The 26,173-nt window shown below is 42.3% G+C and overlaps 1 protein-coding gene and 1 non-coding gene across 3 annotated transcripts; both read right to left on the reverse strand.

Moving 5' to 3' along the window:
• Nucleotides 1-2,038: 2,038 nt before the first annotated feature.
• On the reverse strand, nucleotides 2,039-2,132 carry trnai-uau (transfer RNA isoleucine (anticodon UAU)). The gene is made up of 2 exons: nucleotides 2,095-2,132; nucleotides 2,039-2,074 (listed from the first exon to the last, which is right to left on the reverse strand). It is a non-coding gene; the product is annotated as a tRNA-Ile (tRNA).
• A 2,010-nt stretch (nucleotides 2,133-4,142) lies between these two features.
• On the reverse strand, nucleotides 4,143-26,066 carry mta3 (metastasis associated 1 family, member 3). Of its 2 annotated transcripts, XM_028431136.1 has the most exons (19): nucleotides 25,779-26,008; nucleotides 24,324-24,391; nucleotides 23,354-23,447; nucleotides 21,438-21,564; nucleotides 21,262-21,325; nucleotides 20,856-20,973; nucleotides 20,642-20,744; nucleotides 19,546-19,645; nucleotides 19,259-19,447; nucleotides 18,204-18,278; nucleotides 13,932-13,990; nucleotides 13,701-13,819; nucleotides 13,051-13,208; nucleotides 11,338-11,560; nucleotides 9,877-9,969; nucleotides 9,626-9,787; nucleotides 8,920-8,951; nucleotides 8,717-8,835; nucleotides 4,143-5,122 (listed from the first exon to the last, which is right to left on the reverse strand). In XM_028431136.1, the coding sequence occupies exons 1-19, from the start codon at nucleotides 25,804-25,806 to the stop codon at nucleotides 4,951-4,953; spliced, it is 2,103 nt and encodes a 700-aa protein (XP_028286937.1). In that variant the 5' UTR covers nucleotides 25,807-26,008; the 3' UTR covers nucleotides 4,143-4,950. The 2 variants fall into 2 exon arrangements, with proteins under 2 accessions (XP_028286937.1, XP_028286936.1); XM_028431135.1 differs by lacking the exons at nucleotides 4,143-5,122; nucleotides 8,717-8,835; nucleotides 8,920-8,951; nucleotides 9,626-9,787; nucleotides 9,877-9,969 and adding an exon at nucleotides 26,015-26,066 and having other exon boundaries at nucleotides 11,080-11,560; nucleotides 13,042-13,208; nucleotides 25,779-25,835.
• Between the last annotated feature and the right edge of the window lie 107 nt (nucleotides 26,067-26,173).

The following is a 26,173-nucleotide window of genomic DNA, read 5'->3' on the forward strand; positions in this document are numbered from 1 at the left end:
AATGTCACAGATACACCTCATCGGGGACAAATTGACACTTAAACACTGACAAAGACACCATATATCATTTCTGCAGGATGTCATATATGGTAAATATTTCAAATATTAACTGCTCTGATGTCAAAACTCAAAATAACAATAACAATTATTGTTTAACACAACAATGTGCATGGAAGTAAAATGTAAAACTCTCTCTCTCTCTCTCTCTGTGTGTGAAGGCAGGATGGAAAAGCAGGGCTTATCCGTTGTCATTTTGTGTTTCTCCCACAGGATTAGACTTGTGTCTTATTAATGAAAAACTCATCAGATATCAGAACAGCTCCCTGAGGAACCAATCAGGGTTATGAGACACATGTTTAAAGACTGCATGTGTGTGTGTGTGTGCGTGTGTGTGTGTGTGAAGGATATGGAGTGTGACTGAGAGCAAAAGAGGGACAGTGGAGTGGTATTTAATTTTCCAAGATGAGGGATTATCACTGGCAGAATTTGATCATTCTGCTCTGATCTCAGGATGTTCAATCACAGCTTATCCCAAATATTAAACTCTCCGTCTTTTGTCCCCTTTCCCCTCAATCCCCAACACACACTCACAGATGCTTGCACCACTCCAACTGCCATGCTTCTCATTGAGTAAAGTGGCCCGCTGAGCCTACCGCCGGGCTGGCGTGTGTTATGTGATTGTTTAGCCACCTGGTGACCTCAAGGGATGGGTGAGTAGAGGGGAGGAGTAGGGGGGAGGTGGGAGGGTGGTTTCTGTTGGGTTGAAGCTGGGCTTTAGTGTCTTAAGGCACCAGCTAAGGAGAGTAAATTAAAAAAAACTGTTACATCTAATCCGGAGCTCCAAGAACAAGTGGCACACACTCCAAAATCTGATGTTTACAAGGATCTGGATGAGCTTAAACACACACACTAAAACACTCCATCTCAAATCACGCATGCACACATATTCCCCACTGCTAAATACGACATGATTGTGTCCTGGGCCGGATGGAAGGAGGGAGGGAGGCTGGTGTGTGTCTGTGGTGTGTGAGCAGGGTGGAGGGGGGTATGAGGTCCTGATCTGCACTCTCATTTTCAGCCTGGAGAGCTGCAACCCAGGGACATCTGGGTCACATCATTACTGCAATCTTCTGCTTGTTCATTCCCAGCTTTAGAGGGCTTAGAGTGACAGACCTGCACAAAGTACACACACACACAGATTGAGATGTGTATACAGCTTGTAACGGTTGTGAAAATTACATCTTAAAAAAGATTAAAGAGCTGGGTAGTGTGTTTGATAACAGATTTACTAAGGCTGCAGGGACATCTCTGAAGGTGTGTGTGACATTTTCGGAATCACAGGATTTAAAATGTCATATATGTAATATTTAATAAGGATGAGCACATCTTTCCATCAGCCATAAATATAGTATATCTCTTTGATGCTTTTTTAAATTGAGATTCACAGGAGTTCTAGCCTGTTTTCTGTAGTTACACCGCCCTCTAGTGGTAGACACCTGCTTTCACAGCGAAGCAGCACCACCCACGCCTGTTGGCGGACAGGAGGCGTTACTGAGCAACAAAACGGGATAGAAGCAGATGATATTTTTTCTATATTCTTTAAATTATTAATACACGATGGTCTAAAATGTTATCATTAAGAATACGCATTTTTTGATAACTGACAACTAAATAAGTTACTGTAATATCATTATTTTGTCATTATTTGACAACGTATTAAAATTATGTATAAAAATGTTCAGAAACATTTTTAAATGAGCACATTTTAGCTAATTTTTGTTTATTCTATTTGAATTAAACCCTGATCCAATAACGTTTGCAATATTACACATGTAATCTGAATTCTAGTTAAAAAATACATTAGTTAAAAAGTATTTAAAACAAAAACAATACGTATGGTAAAAGTGTACTCACACAAGAAGTAAGAATGCAGGGTGTTAAGTTGAGGTACTCATGAGGGGTTGATTGGTGTAAGCGTTGTTCAGGACATGAAATGAGTTAAACTGCAGCCACCGGGTGAAGGTTGTGCTAAAAACTCTGCTCCAGGTGAGGCTCGAACTCACAACCTCGGCATTGCTTCGCTGAATACTGTCATATAAGTACCGCGCGCTAACCAATTGCGCCACTGGAGCTTCGGCGGAAAGCGGCCAGGAAATCGGTTTAAGGCCAAAACAAAGACTTGATGTGTTTTATTTTGATACTTTTTTTTCAAAAAAATAGTTTTCAGGTGCAGCGAGTCAAAATATCAAGACTGCATGATAACATCTCTGTACGCTGGCCACAAAGAGCTGAGACACGTAGCTGTTCCCACAGACTCACGTGTTGCGTTCAGGGACCCCTCATAATGTTCGAAATGCCTGAATGAAAAATTCATTGATCAAAATGAATGAAAACTAGTTACTATTACTCAAAACAACATCTATGAAGAAATAAAAGTCGTTGCATCTACTGCAGCATTTCTCCTGTATACACACACACACACAGCGACATAGCTAAGGGCAAGCTGACACTAGAGCGCATTCCTCACGTGTCTGTCAAACTATATATTGTGGCATAGGCCACAGAATGTGTATCAGGCCCCATCCATCACACTCCCCCTCAAGAGCCATACAAAGAGCCATGGAGAGATAGATGGAGTAGGTGATTGGTAGACACCAGCGACATGACTCCCTGAGAACAGACACCACACTCCGGCTGCTCTGTTGTTGTTTTTTTCTTTTTATTGTTGTCAGCATATTCATAATTCAACACATGACATACAGGAAACACTAACATAAACATTCTGAATGAAAGAGAGGAAATCATGTGACCCCCATCGGTCAGCGAAGGCTCTCACCTCAAAGACATGCGGTGGCGAAGCCAGTTTAAAAACTTAGAATAAACACACCTGAAGGCTGTGGGTGGATAACCAGCAATTTTCTGAGGCAATAGGGAGAAACATTAAAACAGGAAAAAATGCTAGTTTTGTTAGCTTCAAAGGTGTTGAAATTATGTATTCTTGGTAATAGTGACTCCTGTGGCCATTAAGTGAACTGCACCCTGCACCCTGCTGCTCACACTTGAAACTTCCTGGGCAGCAGTTCAATCAGGTCAATGTCTTACTGTGTCATGGTTCCAATTTGAGTACCTAGCAGTGGGCTTTTTTTAATACCTGAGTATTATTATGAGAACAAGTTGTATTGAATGCTACAAGGATGGACTGATTCGGTGCGGTTACTGCTACCTAAATAATCATTCCTGCCCTCCATCACACTTAGCAGAAAGTAAAGTTATGAAATTTGTATTTTGTGGTTGCCTATAATCTACATTGTTTGGGTTAATTCATAAATTTGTATTGTGGGTTGTGTTATGGAAAGCTCAGACTGCATTTTGTTACCATTTTACAGATTAGCGACAAAGCAAGGGAAGTTTAGCCAGCTAGCTGTAACGTAGCTACACTACATGGCTCTAAGGTTACTTTGTGACATTAAGTAATTTGCTAATGGCAAGCTAGCCAATTTGCTAACCATAGAAACACAAAGAAAGATGAATGCACGCCATTGTTTAGTCAGTACAGACAGTATTTTGCTATTAATGACATTAGTGAGCAAGCAAGCTAAGATAAGTTAGTGATAACATAGGCACAAAATCAGTTTTAGTAAAACCAGCTAGCTATAAATTAGTTACAGTGCATGGATATGGTATTACATTGTGACATTAGCTGAAAATGTATTTTTGCTAACTGCAAGCTAGCCAATTTACCAATTAGATAAAACCTGGGAGTTTTAATGAATTTGCATTTTGACAGTGATAACATCTGCAAACAAGTAGCATAAGCTTAACCAGCTAACTTAGATACAGCGCATGGATATGGTGTTACTTTGTGATGTTAGCTGAATTTTCTAAATGCAAGCTTGCCACTTTTTCCAGCCTGATAAACTCTCAGAGTTTGGATAAAGTACATGATGCTATCTATTAACACAGTTTGCTAGCAAGCTAATAACAAGCACTGAACCAGGAGCAGCCCTGAGTTCTTTACATTAAAATGAGCTGTTACAGAACCTTTACCCATCAAACCTTTTAAGAACAAGCTAAATAAATAAAGAAAATGTACTGATTTTGCCTCAAAAAGTTGCCAGGCAGCACAGCCTAGAGGGAAATATGACAGATCCATGCCCTTTTCTGCTGCAAAAGAAGTGTTTTAGTACCCATGTCAGGGCTAGGTAGATCGGCCATAGAAATAGGATGAGTAGAATTTACAGTGCTGCAATGAGATATACAATATATTATACATTAGGAGGCTTTATGCTGTTTGATGTAAGCTGGTTCTCTATTTCTATATTTTCAAACCAGCAGATTTATCATGAACAACTGGCAGCTTTTTGAGATACACAGGGGGTTTGCTAAACGATGTCTCCGGGTCATCATTCTTCAACACCAGCTTCAGCTCATTTATCTAAAGACTTCAACATGAGCATGAAAAAACTGAGTGTGAAGCACAATGTAATGCAGCCGTGTCCTAAAGGCTGCTGGTTCAGTTCAGTATAGTGCACATTGTCTTTTTTTTTTATGTCAGCAGTGGACATGTGTCCAAATCTTTAATCCAGCCCCATGCCCCCACCCCAAAAATAACAAACTGATAAAATTTCACAACAATTCACCATCAATACAAAGGTCACACAAAGTTCTGTCATTATGCACAGCACTCACACACACACACACACTCGCTCTCAGATGCAGTATATACAAACACATTCCCAGGGGATTAAAGACAGGCAGCACTGCAGTCAGGTCAGGTTTTTTCTGTTTCTATTGCATCAGGGCTTGTCGCATCCTTCTGTTGTCAAACAGTTAGACAGCTTAAGTGTTGTCAGGGGTCGGAAAAAGCAAAGAAAGGTGGAGGATCTAATGAGAAAACAGGAAGAGAGTCGATTAGTGTGTCTGCAGGAGGTCAGGGAGTCCTGTATGCGATCAGTCGTGGATGACAATGGGGCCTCGCATCCTCAGGCTGGGGTGAGGGTGCGGAGGTGCCAGGACCAACCCCTGCGGTGGGCCCTGGGAGACCCTGCGTAGGGTGATTTGCTCGCAGGGCTGGCGGCAGGCATGCCTCAGCTGTGAGCGCGACAGCATTCGTCGAGCCCGCCTGGAAGGAGACGAGAGACAAGGTTATAAACAGTAAAATCTCCACGTTTGAGGGATTTTTTTTTAATTGTGTGCATGTTAAATTTAGTATTGTCCACAACTTCACGATGTTGCAGGGTCAGCAAGTTACACTGACTGAGCTTGGAAAACAGCTGTCATCACATGTTTACAGAGCCAGGAGTGCCTCTATTACTTTCATTTTCTGTAATCTTTATTTAAGCTTCAACAGCAACAGATCGATCAATTTCAGACAAAAACTCATAAGAGAGAGGAGTTTAAAGTTTACGTGATTTAATATGAGCACAACAGTTCAGCTGGAGGGCACCGAACTGCAGTCCCAGGCTGCCGAGAAAGTAAATAGAAACATTATCTTTTCATTACAGGAGGATTCACTGAAGGACGGCACAGCATTTACTGAGCATCAGGAGCAGAGGCACAAACATGACGCCTGTTTCTGTAGTTAACAGAGGGGGCTGTCTCTGCAGGAGGATTCCCAGACAGCAGTGGGCTGCCTGCTCTGACAGAAAGACACTTTGAGCAGCCCACAAGAAAAAAAATGGAAGCAGCTCTAATGTTTTTCAACTGGAGATAAATGCAAGGTATATAAACACAATGCATGAGGTGATTATTCGTCGCCCCCTTCAGGCACACTGAATGTTTTTTCCTGCAGATCCCTGTTGCTAATAACATGGCCATGACCATTATGTGCCTCTGTGTTGTACAAGAAGAGTGAATGTGTCTGAATGTGCATGCAGCAATTATGTGCACCCCCCCCCCCCCCCCCCACACACACACACACACTTCCCTGCAGACTGATTACTTCACATGGGGGAACAGAATGGCACATTATGTAGAGCTCTGCTGCCTGTCTGTTCAGCTGGCTGCTGGGAGGAGGAAAGCAAACACAGAGATCCATCCTCAAACATATCAGGCTGGCTCATTAACATTTCTGTTTTTTTTTACCATTGGTCTCCTATTGTTAATAATAATAAGGAAAAAACTAGTAGTAGAAGTAGAAGAAAAATGTGAAATGGTGTAAAAATTCAATACACTTCCTGGTTACCATGGTTACCAAGTGTGTGTCTGAGTTCACAACGTAGTGTGTTCGCCATGTTGTAGTCTAACTGAATGTGTAGTGACAATTACACAGCAATAATGCCATTGAGAAATTAAATAGTGTCCCAAAGTGTTTTTGCACCATGGGCTCACTTACAATGTCCTTACAATAAGCTCCTCAGGCATCACTGAAGGAGTGGCAGGGTGAGGCCCCACCCCCTCCAGTGATGCAGACCATGTCAGTGTCAATGGCAAGAGGATAATAATCTAATATATGATGTCTGACGATTATTTTTGGAGTTGAGAATGTGGCAGTTTGTGTCTTTCATGATCTGAAAAAAAAGAACAGAGGTCTGGCTGTAGCTGCAGCTATGTGAAAGAAAAGTCCTCTATACATTCAGTATTTTTATTTCCTATAAGAAGGATAGGACTTCAGTCACTATTTGGTTAAATTTAACATCATAGTTTGGATTTAAAAAACCTAACCCCACCACATGCACTATACCACCAAGAGTGTGCATCTTTAAGGCAAGGACGGGCTGAAACTGCACTGACAGTCAGATGTATAACATCTAAATATTTAATAGGAACTACTATGCAACACCATGAAACCTTCTATGGATTGCTGATGTACTCCAGAGTATGATGTGCACCATCTCTGGTGATCCCCTGACATGTTTAACCACCCAGAGAAACCCTGGTTGTTTTATATACCACCCTGTGACATACTGTGTTCCCTCTGTTAATGAAAGTGTTAATTTGTCATCTCTATTTCTGTTTCCATTTATCTCTCTGTCCTCCCTGAAGGAGTGGGAGATCACTCCCACTCATTCCCTCTGTGACACGCTGTGCTCTTCATCACACCGAGAGACGGATAAAGAGGCAGAGAAGGGGAGAAAATGAAACTTCCGATCATCTCTCATTAGCACCCCCCCACTCAGATCAGATCTATAAATGTCTTTTTGTCTGAGACTGAAGGACGTAAGAATGGGAATGCAGATGATGCTGTCTTTTTCAGACAGGGACTGACACATGCAGCCATGTCCATCTTGGTTTTGAGTGAGTGATCCATGCAAGTGTAGCCATGGTTAATGTGGTAATGATATTTCCACTCAGGACCCAGCAGTGCCTGGCTCCATCTGCACCAGTTAGCCGCTCTAATTTTAGCCACGGCAGTCCGAGAGCGGCTGTGAGAGCCTGGTGCCATGGCTCATTTAGACACAGGCTTAATGGGAGAACATATTTCTTACTCACATGCGGACGTGCAAACCTTCAAAAGCTTGTGTGAGAAAGTGAGCGAAAATGTAGTGCAGGTCAGTGTTTTAAAGCTGAATGGACTATGATTGTTTTAAGAGCCATCTCTAACACAAAGGGATGTCTGTGTTCAAAATAATAAAAAAAATTCTTTCTTTTTTTGTGCTGAATGTTGCTGTGGCAAATCCTAACTTACATTTATAGAAATGATATGACTGATATACTCACAATGACATGTTCTTTTGGGTCAGAAGAGTTGTTAAAATAAAGCAAATGTCAGAATTTACATGTATCTGGGTTATGGAAATATGATTTAACCGACTAATGTATACAGCTGACAATATTTTATAGTGCTGCTTTGAGTATAATCAACACATTGCAATGATGTTAATAACATAATGTTTACATGGTGATCCCTTCTGCTTTCAAGATGGCACCCAGTCAGGTCCATTTACATGGTACACACAGCCTAGGTTAGGTTTGTATACCTCGCAGCAAAAACACAAAACAGCACATGTAAGTATGAAAGTACGGTATGCCATTTGAGTCTTGGCTGTAATCCCCACCATGTGCACCTATCTTTGTAGTAAGCATGCTAATATATTCTTATTAGCACAGATCTACAATACCTACAAACCAAATCACATTTATGAAGTTATGACAGATTGGTTATCACCAAATGAATCCAATTCATCAGGAGTGGACTTGGATGTTTATACCACATGACACTAACACTCATCACCCTCAGATTTAGCTTAAGTCCCATTCAGACCTGAACTCCTGATGGCATTTAAATGTCGGCACGGGCACCCTGGTGGCTTTATTGTATTTAAAGTATCGACAGAATAACATTCAGATACGTACAGTATCTCTTACAACATCTTCTGAACTCTGGTGTGCACATCTCAGAACAATGTGCAGGCAGCAGAGACTTCTGAGCACCTGCAGAGGCTTTTGGTCGGTGTGGACAGAGACATTGATGACAAATACTGGTGGAATACTGTCAAATTTCAATATAATGGAACCTAAAATGTTTCCATGTTGCAAAGAGAACAGGAATTTTTAAGAATGAGTCCCAAACTCTGAGCAGACGTCTTTGACAGGTGTTTTGTATACCCAATGCAGACATCACAGTCAGCAGCTAACTGAAGTCACCACAGGATAAAAATAATTTCCTGTCACTGCTATTGCTCGACTGTCAGCATCACTTCCTTTGCCAACACACACACACACACGCACACACATGGAATCATGCAGAGGTCAATAAAAGGTCACCTTTGCTTACCTGGTCTCCCGGGTGACGAGGAAGAAGCTGTCATCGGGGGCATCAATCCAGTTAGGGCGTCTCTTGCGGATCATTACACCACCCCGGGTGTTCCCACTGCCGCTGCTGCGTCCATTATGCTGCAAAAAAGACAAATATTTTATTAAAATAGTCAATGAAGCAGCTGTGCGGTAAAATGTCAAATAAAGGAGACAGAGACGCACCATGAGAGGTCCACCTGTTGTACCAGGGTTCTCTGCAAAAACAAAGCCACAGCAGTGAGAGAAAGATGCAAAGTACGCATGAGGGAATCTGTCAGTTGTGAAAAAGTATTGATTAGTTTGTGACTTTTCCTAGTTATAAGTGGTGCAGCAAATGTTTCAATATCAGTAGAAATAGTGAAGTTACCAATAAAAAACAAAGTGTCAGACTGAAGTTGAATCATCCAAATTATCCAAATGACCCCCATCTGCTGATTCGTTTTCATTAGAATTAGTTGTCATTCTCTCCAACGAGCTAGTTTAGATAAGAAATGGCAGAAAAGGTTATCAACTCCTAATCTGATTGTATTAAGCAAAAAAAGATGACAAAAAAACACATTGGATATCAATACTGTTTGGGCCCCCAAGGTTAATTCACATCACGAGCAGTTTAAAGAAAGAGGGGATACAGTTTCTAATTACGGTTTGGAGGGGGGCTTTAACAGAATCTAGTAATAACTTTCTGCTTCTGGAGAGGATTAAAAGGACAGCTCACCCAAAATAAAAAATTCATATTATTCCTAAACTACAGTAATCTAGATGGATAAATAGCTCTGCATGCTAGAGAAAATTATCAAACTTGATTTTGGGGTGAACTGTTCCTTTAAATCATACAATAACAGTCTATTTCGGTGGAATAAGTTAAGCAGTCTGTGTGTGTTTCGTGTACCTGAGCGCCTGTCCGGGTCAGCCCTGCTGTGGTGATGGTAGCTGCGCTTCCCCAGCATGCCATGGGGGCCGTGTGGGAGGGAGGAGAGGAGGCGTCGAGGAGGAGGCGTCTGCAGCCCTGGAGTGCGGTGGGAGCGAGGGGCCTGGGTCGCCGGGCGGGACTCTGGAAGAGACACCACACTGGGGCTGCATCAAGTGGTTCCTATTGATCACCTTAACACAGCAAATTATTGATTGTGTGCGTGTATTTACCTAGAAACTGCACAACACTGGTCAGCGTGCTCCTTTGGGTGGCTCTGGTTTTGGGTAGGCGAGTCCCCTGCCCTTCAGACACCCTTAACATGTCTACACACAGAAATTTAAATCAGTCAGGAGTGTCTGCGCGCACACACACACACACACACCCTCTGTTCCTCTACGTGACCAAGGACATCTTTTGCAGATGAAAATGACCTCTTCTTGCAAAGGTATTAATGTGCAAATACCCCTTCCCCCACATGCACATACAGATGTCAGCTCATGCTCACATGCACAAACAAAAAAACCCCACACACATACATCAAAATGTGGAGCCATTATGAGTCCATGCCAGAGAGGGGGGTTGGGAAGGTTGGGGTAGTCGCTCCTCTGAGTGTGGTGGAGTTGATGGACAGATAACACGGACACATGAAGCACAAGGACTCGGAAGAGATGCTTTCAGGTGTGACTTTATTTGAGGTCTACTCTCACATTCACACAGTAATGAAAGAAAAAGAGCAAAAAAGAGGTAGAAGAGGGTGAGATGAGAATATCGCCAGTAGTTAGAAAATGAAAAGATGAGGAGGGAAATGAGCAGCAAATCCTGAGCGGCAGGATTCACAGGATAAAGGAGGAGGCAACAGGATGGATGATGAGGGTTCCTGGGCTCCTTATAGCCTGTGCTACAGTGGGCGATGCAGCCAACAGCTAAGAGCAGCTACAGGTTATCAAGCCTTCTCTTTAAACCTCACTTTTTTCAAGTTTCAGCAAGCTCACAGTCAAATCCAAAACAATTCATTTCGTCACAAAAACACATGATTAACAGTGAGGTGAAAAACAAAAAAATGGTGATGGCAAACACACGGAAGCTGAGGTTTAGTTTTTACATTTGTGGCTGAGACACACTCGCTCAGTCATGACAGCAGAGTGGGCGCGCCAATTCCAGGAGCGCCGTGCAAAATAGAGCTCTCTCTTAGCAAAATACATTCTCTTTCTACAACTAACGTCAGCAAATATACAGCTCAGACTGGAATATGACTTTTAATGGCTTCTTAAAATCTACTTGTTAATGACAGGAGCAAAGTCAGTTATCATGAGCGCATTTGTGCAGGTGTTTAGAAAAACCCTAAATCTTTTCAGCTTTCAGTTCACAGTGAGCAAAAAACAGAAAAAAAAACAAAAACAAAATAAAAACACGAATGAAAAGATGGTCAAAACTCATAGTTATGAGGACAGGCAGTCTTTATTGGAAACAGGGGGTGGGAGAATACAAAAAACAAAATAATAATAATAACAATAATAATAAAAACCGAAAGAGACTGACAGGGGGAAGAGATGGAGAGGTTGATGGTGGGGCAGCCAGGGTGAGGAGAGGTGAGGAGGGGTGGTGGGTGAGTGTGTGTGGTTTGTCTGCAGGTGTGTGTGTCTGTGTGCGTCCATGTGGCAGAAGTTAGGAGGAATTGAAAGAGCTCTTACACTCTGCCTTTATGGCCCCACAGTTAATGGGGACAAAGGGCCGGCGCGCGGCGCGGCGCAGCTTGATGATGTCACGGCACATATGCCGAGCCAGCTTGGTGAGGCGGGTGGCCTGTAGCAGGAAGGCCTGCTTGGTCTTCATGGAGGACTTAGGGCTCCCACTGTTTCGCATTGGCACCATGTGGTTGGATTGGCGAAGACTGTGACCCCTCAAGCGGGCCTCCTGAGACAACACATGGAGAAACAACGACATGATGAGAACTTTTAAAATGGTACAGAGCCCACTCCTAGTCCAGCCTATTGTCCGCTTCACCAGAATCAGACCCTACACACACCGAGATTGAGCTTTAATGCCACTCTGAAAATCATTATTTTGCCTCTTCACAGACAGCAGTGTAATGCATAAGCTGCGTTCCACTGTGCTACCTCCACAAAAGGCCCCACTTCAGTGTCTTTCAAACATCTTTTATTTTCAAAGAACACCAATGTCAAAGGCTCGCAGAAGGCTTAAAGATAACTAACATTAACCACAGCTAGACATGCAGCTCCTTGGAGTGTAGCTACACTTTGAAAGGGCATCATCAAATCTACCTGCCAGCACCCTCTCTTCTGAGTTGCAGCAGATTTAGTAAGAGTAAGAATAATACTCACACTTGAATGTAACCAACACGGTTTCATTTGCTAAATTTATCACAGCAACGCAGAAACTTCACCCAGTTTTTGGATATTTGTCTTCATAACAGTTTTAACGCATTCAAGGACAAAGGTTGATTCAGTGTGAGTTGTGGATGTTGCAGTTTGTGGTGCAACCAAACTGTGGTTGGAATTTTTTCAAGTTTGAGCCACAGAATATCACTAGTCTCCAAAACCATTAAGTTGAGCTTTTACTGCAGCTCTGTTACATTGGGCTGCATCACATATCTAATTGCACATAGACTTGTGGTAAGACATATCTGACAGTTGTCTGAAGTCATTTTACTACCACTTAAAATAAAAGGATCATAGTCTCTCCTCCCCAGACCATATTCACACTTGGGAAATGTTCACACAGCAAAAGTGGAATGAGTGTGTGAAATTATTAACAAGCTAATATGTGAGATACAGCACAGCATGTTGTGAGCTCCATGAATAATTGATGTTGACAGCTCTATGCATTGCTTTACAGTTTACCTGCACTTGTGTGAATACATCCAGTACTTACTTAAAGGTTGATAGACCCACCTAATTAATACCAGATAATGTGCACACTATATTAAGAGTATCATCTGCCTTCTCATGCTGTCAGCCCTCAAATGGTAAAATGTAACCTTTAGCCTCCATTGACAAAAAGAGTAATTTTATCTCACAGTATTCAACGTTTTCTTGGTTTATTGCTGCCTGTTTGTTCAGATGTAAATTACTGTGTTTAAAACACCAAATAAATACAGCAGTAGGCCAGCAACTCCTTAAAGCTGCAGAATAAAATGACTGTTTTTGCGAGTAGAATGAGTAGAATGATACAATTTTGGAAAAAAACTGTCTGGCAGTAAGCTGTAATAATGTTCTGCTGACTTGTCTACAGCAGCATATTGTCCTGTTGGCCACCAGAGACTGTAGGAAATATACTAACTGAATGAACAAATAAACTGTTCCTTAAAAGCTTAAGGGTTTATGAACACTTAAGTAGACCCCTCTCCCCATCCCCACATGTGTGCGCTTTCTCACCGAGCTTACATTGCCTGCTGGACTGGGAGAAGTCCTCTCCTCTGGGCCCTCGGCTCTGCTCGGCATCTTCAGACCACCGTACTTCTTCCAGTACATCCAACAGGAAACACACAGGCGGCACTGCATGTTTGGAGGCCCCCATGAGTACCACTGGGCTGACTGCATGGCTGTAAATGTGCAAAATGCATCAGTGCTTGTCAGAGGACAGAAAGTAATCTCAAATCAAATATACAATAAAATATACAACTATATTTATTTATTTGTCTTGGGCACGGTGCTGAGCAGCTGCAGTACAATACATACATGACAGACAGGACAACTCCATACAATCACGGTGATAACATAGAAAACTCCAATTCTTTATGTGCAATACATCTTGTTAAAGTTGAATATTTCACCTGCCCTGAGCAAATAAATAAGCTAAAATACAATTAAAATTAAGCTAAAGCCAGCTGAAACCTAACTTAAGATAAATACATAATACTAAAAAACTGAACTCGGCATCTTGGTTGCTTTTAGATTGCAGAGAAGATCAGAGTGAAACTGAATCATTCAGCTGTCTAACACTTCATTTGCAATTGATCTCTCTTCACTGCCCTGGTGATTTAATTTCACACTTGCCATGCCCACACACACTCAATCTCAGAAAGTAAACTCACTGTAGCAGCTCTCGCAGGCTCGTCCCCCACCCGCTGTGTGGTAGGTCCCAGGGCCTGCTCCGTTTACTGTCGCCATCTTGCCATTGGTCATTGAGATCTGGTTGGGGTTAGGTTTATTACTGTCAGAGAGAGGAAGAAGAGGTTTAAGAGACAGAGTGACTGCAGCGCTCTGCTGCTGAGGATACAGTAATAACACCTTTAAATATTGAAAAATCGAAAGGTGAGACTTACTATGTTGGGATATAAACCTGCTTCAGTTTGCTCTCTGCCTCTGCTGCCTTCAGTCTCTTCTGCTCATGGAGAAACAGCAGGTTTATTCATTAATAACACCATAAATCAAAAGCATTTACTCATTAACAAATGTAAACAAAAGCATGTTTGTATGTCTTTAACAAACATCCCCTCAGACACCTTTCAAATCTGCAGCCTGAAAACAGCACAGTAGGAATTTATGATCATGAAATGTGTCAGTGCATTTTAAAGGTGCCGTTTCCTGTTGTCTTTGCATGCGAGTTTGCAGCTACCTTCCTCTGTGAACACTGCAGACAAATAGTTAACCCTTTGTTGTCAGTAAACCACTTTACACTATGGTTGCTATTTTCATCTTAAATACCTTTACACAGTTAATGCAGCTGAACCTGTCACATTTAAGAGGCTGTCCACACATTTTTACAGCCTCTTCCAAACTAGACACAAAAGTAAAGCTCCAGTAACAATTAATTGTAACAAGATTATCAATTGCTGGCAACATTTCCTGAACATGGTGTAACAACGAAAATTTGGCTTTTGCATTTACTGAGGAAAAATACAATCAACTTTTACTCCCACTGCAGTGGTTAGACTGCCAACAATGGTATGACATGTGAATGGATTTCAGTGCATTTCTGTCGGCTACTTTTGCAAATCATTGGCACAATTCTGATCATATTGTTTATTTTAGAATAAATTTTATAAGACTTCAGAATCTGCACTGACATTCCACACCACCAAGTCAAAGTCTCCTAGTGCCAATGTTAAAGGACTTTTTTAATAGAATAGAAAAACTTATAGAATATAAATACTTGCCTTACACGTATAGGTTTTATTGTGCTGAAAAATACCTGCATCTATATGCAGCAATCTTAAAGTCTGCGAGAACAGGGAAACTTGGTCTGGCTCTCGGCGCTCCAAAAAGAAAATGGTGTCACTTTGTTCTCAGATCACTGGTTTGGGAGCTCTCGCAGCATATTCTCGATACATTGTGTGGGCAGAACTTTTTTCTTGATCATGTCTAGATTTGTGGTCAGAGTTATTGGTCAGAATTTCAGAGTGGGCCTGGTAAATGTTAGACTGATTTTAACCACATCTTTATCGACAAAACACTCCCTAAATTCACCCAGTATGTGACTGTAAGACTAGAGAGGAGAGGACCCTGGACTTGCTGTATGTAAACGTGAAGGATGCATACAGCTGTACCCACCCCCCCCCCCCCCCCCCCCCCCGGGAAGATCTGATCACAGCTTGATTCACCTCACCCCCTGTTACGAGCCCTTGGTTAAGAGGCTGCCTGTGACCACAAGTGAGGAGATGGTCAGAGGACAGCTGTCTGGCACTGCAGGGCTGCTTTGAGACAACAGACATGAAGGACATTAAAGCCATCCTCAATGAAAAGAAGCAGGCTTTCAGAGGTGGCAACAGGGAGGAGCTGAGGGCCATTCAGAGAGACCTGAAGGTGAAAACCAGAGAGGCTAAGAAAACTACAGGAGGAAGCTGGAGTGGAAGCTCCAGCAGAACAACATGAGGGATGTCTGGAGCGGTATGAGGACCATCACAGGTTTCAGACCAGCTAGCAGAGGGGTTGAGGGTAGCGTGGAAAGCGCCAATGAATTAAACCTGTTCTTTAACAGATTTTGACACTGCGGTCCCGGTCCCTGCTGACTCTCCAGTTTTGGAACCTGCACTGCTCCCTCCTCTCCCCCCTCTTGATGCCTCCATCACCTACAATGGCCCCCCACCCCCACCTCCAATCACCTCCTCTAACGGCCCTCTTCTGTCTGTGCACTCCCCTCCTCCGCACTCTCAGTCTCCACTCTTCACACCTCTCCATGCTAGAAGACAGCTGAGCAAACTCCCCACCAGCAAGGCTGCAGGACCTGCTGGTTTAAGCCCTCGGGTGCTCAAAGACTGTGCGGACCAGCTCTGTGGAGTGCTTCACCGGGTCTTCATCATGAGCCTGAGTCTCCAGAGGGTCCCTGTGCTGTGGAAGACGTCTTGCATAGTGCCGGTGCCGAAGACACCACGGACCAGTGGTTCTTCGGACTACCGACCAGTGGCACTGACGTCACACATCATGAAGACCCTGGAGAGACTCATTCTGGAACAGCTCCGGCTTACTGTTAGGCCTCACCTGGACCCTCTCCAGTTCGCCTACCAGCCCCAGCTGGGAGTTGAGGATCTAGCTGCTGAACCGTGTCTACACCCACCTGGACAAGCCAGCGAGCACTGTGAGGGTCATGTTTTTTGACTTCTCCAGTGCCTTCAACACTATCAAGCTGGCTCTCCTGGGTGATTACTGACAGCGATGCAGGTAGAGCCCCCCCTTGTGTCATGGATTGTGGATTATCTAACTGGTAGACCACAGTATGTGCAGATGCAGCGGTGTTTGTCTGATACAGTGGTCAGCAGCACCGGGGACCCACAAGGGACAGTCTTCTCTCCCTTCCTCTTCACGCTCTACACCTCTGACTTCAGCTACCAGACAGTCATGTCACCTTCAGAAGTTTTCTGATGACTCTGCCATAGTGGGATGTATCAGCAAAGGTGGAGAGTCTGAGTACAGGACTGTGGTGGACAGCTTTGTCACATGGTGTGAGCAGAACCATCTGCTGCTCAATATGGCAAAGACAAGGGAGCTGGTTGTGGACCTGAAGAGGACCAAGACACACACGGCTCCAGTTTTCAACAGTGGGCAAAGTGTGGACATTGTTGAGGATTACAAATACCTGGGAGGGGTGTTGGACAATAAACTTGACTGAATGAAGCCCTCTACAAGAAGGGCAAGAGCCGCCTCTATTTTCTGAGGAGGCTCCGGTCCTTTAACATCTGTCGGACTATGCTGAGGATTTTTTATGAGTCTGTGGTTGCCAGTGCCATTTTGTTTGCTGTTGTGTGCTGGGGCAGCAGACTGAAAGCAGCGGACACAAACAGACTCAATAAACTGATCAGAAGAAGATGTTGTGGAGCTGGATTCCCTGACAGCAGTGTCAGACAGAAGGATGCTGTCTAAGCTGCAGGGGATCCTGGAGAACAGCTTCCATCCTCTCCACCACGTGCTGCTGAGGTGCAGGAGTACTTTCAGTGCCAGACTGATCCCTCCTAAATGCACCACTGAGCGCCACAGGAGGTCATTCCTTCCTGTGGCCATCAAACTGTACAACTCCTCCCTCTGAGATCAGAAAATCTAACACACTGTCTAACAATCATATCCATATTGGATTTATTGTAGACATCCATATTGGATTTATTGTAGACAAGATTTTACTGCACACGGTACAAGTTGTATTACATATGACTATCAGTCTTCACTTGCCTGGATTTTACTTGAATGTTTATTAATGTTTAGAATTTATTAGGTTTAATTTTTATTTTACACTTACTACTTTACCTTATTTTATATTTCTAACCTGTTTTTTTTGAGTATACATGGAGCACCTGGAATGAAAGCAATTTCCCCTGGGATCAATAAAGTATTTGTGATTCTGATTCTGAAATGTTGAGAAGCAGAAAAGCTTCATGTGCGCAGAATTCCTGTCTGGCAGACCTAATATTCAATCTATTATCATGCTACAAGCACGTACACGCAGATTGAGCGTGGAGATTTTAGCTTATCATCCCTCATGCAGGTAAACACATAGCGTTCACCTAGACCAGGGGTTGGCAACCCGTGGCTCCAGAGCCGCATGAGGCTCTTTCATCCCTCTGTTGTGGCTCCCAGGTGGCAAGCTCATTTTTGGAAAAAAATACTTATAATGTGAATAAATAATGGCTGTTTAATTTAAATGTATTTTATTTTATTCATTTAGTTTATTTCATAGTAATAGTTATTTCTTTGGAGATGCTCTTGTGATATTAAAATAAAACTTTTAATGTTTTGTCAAAATATGCGTCACGGTCGCTTCCTGTACGCAGCACCTGTATACATACGTACAACACCAACACATATTTTTATATTGGACCCAAACAGTTGTGTTTATGTCCCCGAGAACTCTGTTCTCGTGAGATAACAGGCTTTAGTGAAAAAGGGACAATCTAAATGAAAAAAATAATCTCTTATGGATCAAAATAAATTTTGATGTATTCCTTCCAAACTATTTTTGCAGTAGTTTAGGCTACCTAAAAAGGAACCTTAAAATACTTTTTTGGGCAGTATAAAGTTTTTAAAGCACTATAGACTGATTATAACTGAGTACTGTCTGGTTCTTCCACAAAAAAATAAAAAATATTCTGGAAACATTGAAGCCTCACCTGTTGCACGTATCTGTCTGTGGTCTTCCACATGTAGTAGTACTCTATGATGCTGGTCAAAGACTTCCATGGCAGCTTGACAAAGAGAAAAAATAAGGAGAGACAGAGACAGGCAAAAAAGACAGAGAGAGAGAGAGAGAGAGCAAGCAAATTAATGATATTAATATCTCATGTTCTTGCCATCTGGGTGAAAAAGCCATCATGTATATTCATGAGAGAGAGAGAGACATCGTGACCACACAGGCTGAGGCTGCCACTGCCTTTGTTTCGATCTGAGCCCCAGACAAAAACACACACAGCGATTCACACAGTTAATAAGTATTCATGAGCACCTGGTGCTAACGCATACACCCATTTCCTGGCTTTATTGTACAGTATAGGTAGTCTGTAGGGATACAGGTTCAACAGAATCTAATGAAACTGGAAGGTGAGTATTAAAATTTATACCTTTGTCCTCTGCTGAATAGCAGCCACAGCAGCTTAAATTTATGATGAATACAATGGACTGAAACCATGACTGAGTTTAAAGGTAGGGTAGGAGATTTCATTCTGATGCACTTTTTGTTAAATTAGTGTAACTTCTCTTTACAATACGATAGCAACCGATTAGTTCGGCAGTTTCGCTTTAAAACAAAGAATATTAATCATCTGTGGAAGCTATAAAACACTAAAAACATCAGCCAATCCTACGAGGCGCCCCTGCACGTATAGTTGGCTGGTTGTCACTCTCTTCCTGCTCTGCGCGCACCAGACAGGTACGTGCATGATGGCCGAAGTCACAGACTGATTGGGAGGCGTGGCTTCGGGGTGAGCACAGAGAGAAAGGGGCGTGTGTTTACTTTCGAAATCTGGCTGACTCTCACTGAGTTTTCAAAATCTCCTACCCTACCTTTAAGTGAGGAGTACGTTTCTATAGAAATTCCTAAAAACTCCCCAGACCTCAGGTTTAAACTGGGGTTTACACTGACTGGTTGATTTTCTTTCTAATGGACATATTTAACAAAATGCTAACTGACCTCCCTCTTACAGCCCACAGTGTTAAAAACAACACTTACAAAGTCTTGTCTGATGTCGTTGAAGTCTTTTCCATATTTCTCTAGTGCCTCTTCAAACATGGCGGCTTCCGAGGCACTCCACTCCTCCATCTCATCCCTGCAGAGCACGGGGCCCCCTGCTGGGACCAGTACACTCAGTGCACTGGACAGATCATAATTATGGCGATGCAGTGTGTCCATCGCGTGGAACTGCAAATAGCGGACACAGAGAGAGAGAGAGGGTAACAATTAAACGATCTAAACAGAGATTTAAACTCTGCAGGGTGAACGTGTGTTTCCAAACTCACCAGCGTGATATCTCGAGAGGCTGCAGCTGCACTCATGTGTAAGCTTGGCTGTCTGACTGAGCTGCTGCAGTCCAACGCTCGGGCAAAGGTCCCGACCGCCCTACAAAATAAGCACAAAAATACACACACATGAACACAGAATAAACACTACGCACATTTACCTATGCACAGAAGGTGCTACAAACATGCTTACAGCAAAGTTATTGTTTTTAATTATTTCTCACCCATCTTCTATAAACAGAACCTGTACACACTTCTACACTGAATAGGAATGAAAATAAGCCCCACGACTATGTGCATTATTATTCTTCCGGCCATTTTTTGCATTATTACACACAGGCAAAACAACCGAGTACAACTTTGCATACTTCATAACAGCAGGGGTCCATAAAGTGTCAAATGCAAGTGAGTTAAGGCTGTTCCATACTGCACGAGAAAAGAGAACTCTCTTCTTGTTCTCTGCGCTCCAAGAATAAAATGACATCACTTTGACGCAGCTTGCTCTCGACACATGGCCTTTTTCTCAGTCAGATCCAAGAACTATTGTGTGATTGGCCGGGATTTTAGAGTGGGCGTGGTCAGTGTGGAGAAGCAGAAAAGCTTCCCCAGCAGCACAGAATACACACAGGTCAAACAATAATACTGTTTGCCAGACGTATTGTTCGATCTTTTATTATGCTATGAGCACGTACGCGCCAACCTCTCTGAACATTATTAGCTTCTTATCATCCCTCATTCAGGTAAGCAGATAACGTTCACCTAGACAGCTGTTTCTGCCGTTGTTCAGCAGTGAAACGTGTTCAAAACCTGCGCGCTGCACACACACACACAGCGAGCTGCAGTGGGAGGATCATATGATGAATTCCACACATTTCACGTTAAGTATAAAAAGTCCAGGCCGAAGCAAACTTTGTTCTTGTTCCTGCTACCTCAGGGACACAAACAATTTTCTCTGTTCTTGTGGAGTATGGAACAAGCTCAAGCTTAAGATTTTCATGAACTTCATTCATGCAAATCTTCATGAGCTTGCAAATGTGGGGTGAGATGCCAGGTGGGATCGTGGGCCTCAAACCTCACAAACAGAGAGGTGACCTACCGTGCCACCACTAGGAACTGGTCTATCTGTTTGTTGGTGAGTGGACACTCAGGATCCCACAGCTTCTCTTCTAGTTTGGACTGGTCCCTGTCATCTGCTTCACCTGCAAAACACAGAAGCAGCAGCAGCTTCATGATAATGAACCCCTCGAGAAAATAACATGCTTAAATTGTACCGAACAGATGTTTTATCTGCTCCAAACTGTGTGACATACCTTCTTGTAACATTTCAGGTACGTCTGCCTGAAAACGGGGTCCAACTCTGATCTCTCCCTTGTCAGCCAGCAGAGTCTTCTGTGTTGGGTCATACACCAGCGAGTAGAAGAAGGTATCCTGAAGAAAACAACATCTGGCATTTTTAACATTAAAACCAAAAGCACAAAACAAGGCATTTTTACCCTCTGCTGCATTTTGTTTTAGCATACACTCTTTATCCAACTATGACAGTGGTCTTGAGTTGCAGCTCTTGACCTCTTCTTTTAGACATTTCTGGGCTTTTCTTTAACACAAAGATTTTTTAAAACATACACTTGGTAGAAAAAAAACATCAACAGTATTGTGAAAACTAGTGGCAGGTTTAATTACAGACTCTGCAAGAGACGTCAAATTTTCTCCACTCACCTCTTTTTCAAGGTATGACAGAACAGCTTCTGTTTCATTCAATAATGCAACACTGCACTTCCCCCTGATAGAGAAAGAGATGCACCATATAAATCACAATCAAAGGAAGTGAGCTGTTTTTCCATGGCTGAATGAGTGACTATCTATGGGCACTGCCTGTAGACAGTGGTGCGTACCTGATATGTGTCGCCGGTAGGCTCTCGTACTGCCTGGAGAGGAAGAGTTCTCTGTGGCGAAGCTGGTGTTTCTGTTTTTCTGTTAGCTCTGTCTCTGTTGGATTCTCCTTCTCCTCTTCCAACTCCTCTGCAATAGGCGCACACAGAGGAAAATAGTATCAAGACAGAGGCAAGCACCTGACCGACAACTTACTGAGAAACTAGTAATCGAAGTGTATCCCTCAGATTTCATATGGTATTCAGAAATGTGCTGTGCAGTGGCAAATCATCCATTAATACTGAACGAACAGGTTTGCTGCAGCCGAGTTAGGAATGAATAAACTGCAATTAGAACTATATTAAACACATTTATTACCAGGTGTAGTCACAAAAACCCTGTAAAAACCGGAGATACTGGACAATAACAGATGTAATTCTGCAATCAGAACGAGAAACTCAGTGGGACATGATAGCATTTAGTCCTGATTGAAATGACTTCAGTTAGTGTTTATCAGCAGCAGTGTGAATGTGACTCCCAGCTGGAGACACTAATTTTGACCTCTTTAAGGGTATCTGTAACTTCTGCAGCTTTTTTCAATCTCAGCCACGAGTTCAGTTTTCTGACTTCGGTGCTCTTGTTTATAAATAAATCATTTTCCACAACACACTCATTTTTCTCAATCTGTAGATCAGTACTTTGGTAAGTTTCAGCTTTTAACTCTGCACATTCTGTTCTACTTGTGTAAATCAGATTTAGTGACTATTGTGCTGTTTTCCCTATCAACTAATCTGAGCTTTTAACCGAGTGATTATTTTTTTACAGTTTGGTAGGCAGTGATACAGTTTATTGTTATTTCAGTCTCTGTTTCTCTGACCAGCTGGCAGATGATGACTTAACACCGCTTCCAGAATTGGCACAGCAATACGATCAATGCGTATGTCTTTACAGATTGTATAGTTCATATTTTTCTTCTTAAGGTTACTTTGTGTTTAGAGTCTGGCAAAATCAGCACACAGAATGTTTGGGGCACACAATGCATTGTTCGCTAGGCCTCCTGTTGCTCTTCATCTCCACCTTCTCCATTCTAACTGTCAGGGAACAAAACTAAACTCATACTGGTACACTCAAAAATAAGTCATATAAGCATGAATGGTGACATACTTTTTTTCAGTCATACTGGAGCACATAGGTGGTTGCACTTTGACATGTGGCAGCAGGCTTATTTTACAACTCTAGCTGAAAAATACTCAGGGCCATCTTAGTAGTAAAATGTCCTTTAGTGAATTAATAATAAATCAATACACAATTCTTTTTTGTAACCTTTTAAATATTTGAATTCATCCCTTTTCACTATTTGTAGCCACCACAAGACTAAAAGACCAACTAATTAATAACCAAAAATACATCAAATTCCACAGTTATAAAGCTAACACCAAATAATTTCAATAACCTTTCATCTAATCTATTAGTCCACAGTTTTAAACAAGTCATAAATGCTTAGGGTGTGATCTGTGACATGTAAACAAAAAGCCACCACTCAACACTCTGACTGCCCATCAGCCGAAGTAAGCTTAGTGTATCATCGTACAAGCAGACAAAGATAAAGCCAAGGGGACGCTCAAAGAAAGCCCTTCTTATCGTTCATCTTTATCATATTTTAACAAAATAATATTTTTACCAAAAGACATCCAGAAAGAAGAGACTAGAGACCATTTGTCTGCAATGAGCAAGACTGGTGTAAACTTGGTGAATAAACGCTGCTTTGACTATAATTTGCAATAAACAAATACAGACTACTGCCACCTCCAGGTTGATTGATCTTTGTGGTCTATTTGAATGCAGCTTTCTGACCTGCCAGAGCCAGCCTTTGTTGCTGCCTTTTCCTTCAGTTTGGTGTGCCTGAGTCTAAAAAAGCATAAAGGTGTTTACTACTCACTTGCATGTTTATCTGCAAGCTGGATGAGGCTGTGGGAGATGTCTCTCCTTCTGTAGAAACAAACCACCTTTGCCTCCACATTCCCACTGGCGGTCTGAAACAGAGACAGAAAGAAAAAGAGAGAAAGAGATCCAGGTTGACTGAAAGAAGTGGCAACACTTCCTTGCATAACCCTCTAATTTTCCATGAGACCCTTTGTGTACTCGTCAAGCTATGCTGCTATGACAGGCTGACCAGGGCAGCTACTGTGTTTTTTGATCTAGTGATTGATTTACTGCCTTGCCATGTAATTAGGCCGACAGGCTTTAAGACTCAGCTAGTATTAAATGCCATGGCTGATGTGGAGTGAGTGGATGTGGAGGTGCAGCATTTGAAAAGACTGAAACCACGTATCCCCAAGTGGCAGCCTTAAAGTTTGGCTGCTCTTCTGTGGAAGTTGTAGACAGGGGCGAGTGTACAAATACATACATTACGTTTATGCTACCTCATCTCTCCTCTTCGTCGCATAAATAAATATAACATCACTCCAATCCAAAGACATTTGGATTATTATCTACAGCCCTTCAGACACTTTTCAGGGTAATACAGACCTGATCTAATATTATCCCACCCACACATACAGAAAAAGACCTGGATTTATCCGACAATCTCAACTCAAAGAAAAGCTTTCACACATGCATTAAAGATGTATGTATAGTTTTTGTGTTAGTCAAGTGACAAAACAGTATCAGACTATATACTCTATTCTGAAGCTACTACCATTTGAAGTGTTCATTACAATAACATCCACACCTACACAGCCAACAGGTGTATGCTACTGGCAGTTGAACACACCTGTCTGGTGTTTAATGTCACAAAATGGACACACAATAGCAAACAGAAAGGGGTGGGGGTGGACTGGAGAGGAATCCAAGCTATGCACCCTCAGGCATAAACACATACAAAATTGACACAAAAAACATCTCTTTACCTTGTTGAGCTCTTCTATCCGACGGATTAGGTAAGGGTTACTGGAGGAGTTCTCAAAGAATACGTAGTCTGCAACAGGAACACACACACACACTGGTTACTTCTCTTTCATAGTAATACAGCAGGAGAAAACACATTTAAATATTTACATTGTGAATAACTGTCTGGCAATATTGGCTGAGTAACATGCTATTCATGCAACCCAGCACACACACAATGACCATCAGCGACCATCTACTGATAACTGAGTGCACCAAGGAGAACATCATAGCCCAAGGTGAATAGATGTATACTGTGAGACTCTCACAGCCTGTAATACAGTTACCAAACTGCTTTAGTATGTTACAGAAATTAATTGGGAGATGTAATGATTATGTTAATATTTCAATAACACTGTCTGGGCTCACAATGTACTGTAAAATAATACCTTCTTCTGCATTAGTTCAGCAGCATCAGGATTAATAATAGTTATGCTTAACATTGCATGTTGCAAAACAAAGTTGTTAGGACTGGGCAAAAACTTGAATACGCATGAGGAGTTGAAATATACAAAGTGCACCTGAAAGCAGCAGGCAGGAGCACTTCACTAAAAAAAATCAACATTGAAAAACGCCAGTGATAAAGTGTTTCCAAAGATATCACATGGAAGTCAAGATATGCATCGCATATATGGCATATTCTGCGTCTACTGTATATCATTTTTTGTAAAGAAACAAAGCTCGGTAGGTGTTAACAGAGGTGTAGATTTAATCCAAGCAGACGCAACGACGCCATGAATCGAGACAATAATTTGGATGTTGAATGCCAGGAGTGCTAACGAGCTAGCTAGCCGGCCAGCAACACAATCAGCTAATTAATTCCAATTATAGTAAAAGTAGATGGGCAGTGAGGCATATGCCTGCATCTTATGTTACCAACATTGTTGCTAAAACACAATAAACGAGAGTCGAAGCGGTGATGCTAATCAGTGAAGCCATTTGCTGTTGCTAACGTTAGCTAAATAAGGACTCGTACTAATGGCTGCATGCCAGAAGAGGCAAATACAAAGGCAGCCTTAGACTGCCTGTGGTAGCATTTTAACAATCTTTTAAAATTGTGCCTGGTTGTGAAATCATGGTCTGCATCAGTTCTTCGTATATGCGAGTGTTCAAAAAGCTAAGAGGGCACCAAAGATGCCGACAATTGAAAAAATGTTTACATTGTAAGCTAGCCATTTAGCAAGCTGGCGGCTAGCTGCTGTGGCCACGACAGACGCGAGGCCTGACCCATTTTGAATCCCAAATATTTAGAAATTCTCACCTTCCTCTATCAACTCAAAGCATCTCTGTTCGTGTGGCACAGTCGAACCTCGCCATTAAACGCACACGAACCGCAAAAACGACACATAACACCGATATGATGCAAAACTGTAAGGGTTTCAGTTTGATTAAAGAAAGATCCACATTGACATACATACCTCCGACCCGGTACATGTTGGCCGCCATTTCTGCCCTCCCAGAGTGTAAACCATAAACTAAGAAAGAAATAGAATAAATTAATAAAAACAATAAAACTCAGTTTTTAAAAGGATAAGCGGTGCGATAAATTAGGACCGTCGAGTCTCCGGATGTGTGCCCTATCGGGAGAATTTTGCTTATTCAACCCCCCCTCCTCCTACGACTCACAGTACCCTTTACAATACAGTGAACTCACAGCAGCCAAAAGAAGTCGGAGCAACCCGAAAAACCACTGACGCTGCGAGGGGCCGCGCACGCGCAAACCCAGGCACAAACACCTACTGTATGTACACACACACAAGACACGTATTTAAAACTACTGTTAACTATAGATGCACAAATACAAACAGCACAG

The sequence above is a fragment of the Parambassis ranga genome, chromosome 19 (assembly GCF_900634625.1).
Source record: "Parambassis ranga chromosome 19, fParRan2.1, whole genome shotgun sequence".
Taxonomy (NCBI): Eukaryota; Metazoa; Chordata; class Actinopteri; family Ambassidae; genus Parambassis; species Parambassis ranga.

Bases quoted from the DNA above. Each gene is read 5' to 3' on its own strand.
- mta3 (XM_028431136.1), bottom strand. From the start codon at position 25,806: ATGGCGGCCAACATGTACCGGGTCGGAG. The intron at 21,326-21,437 runs GTACGCACCACT...TTTCTCTATCAG, and splicing joins CTACCGGCGACACATATCAG to GGGGAAGTGCAGTGTTGCAT. The intron at 19,646-20,641 runs GTAGGTCACCTC...CTTATTTTGTAG, and splicing joins CAGTTCCTAGTGGTGGCACG to GGCGGTCGGGACCTTTGCCC.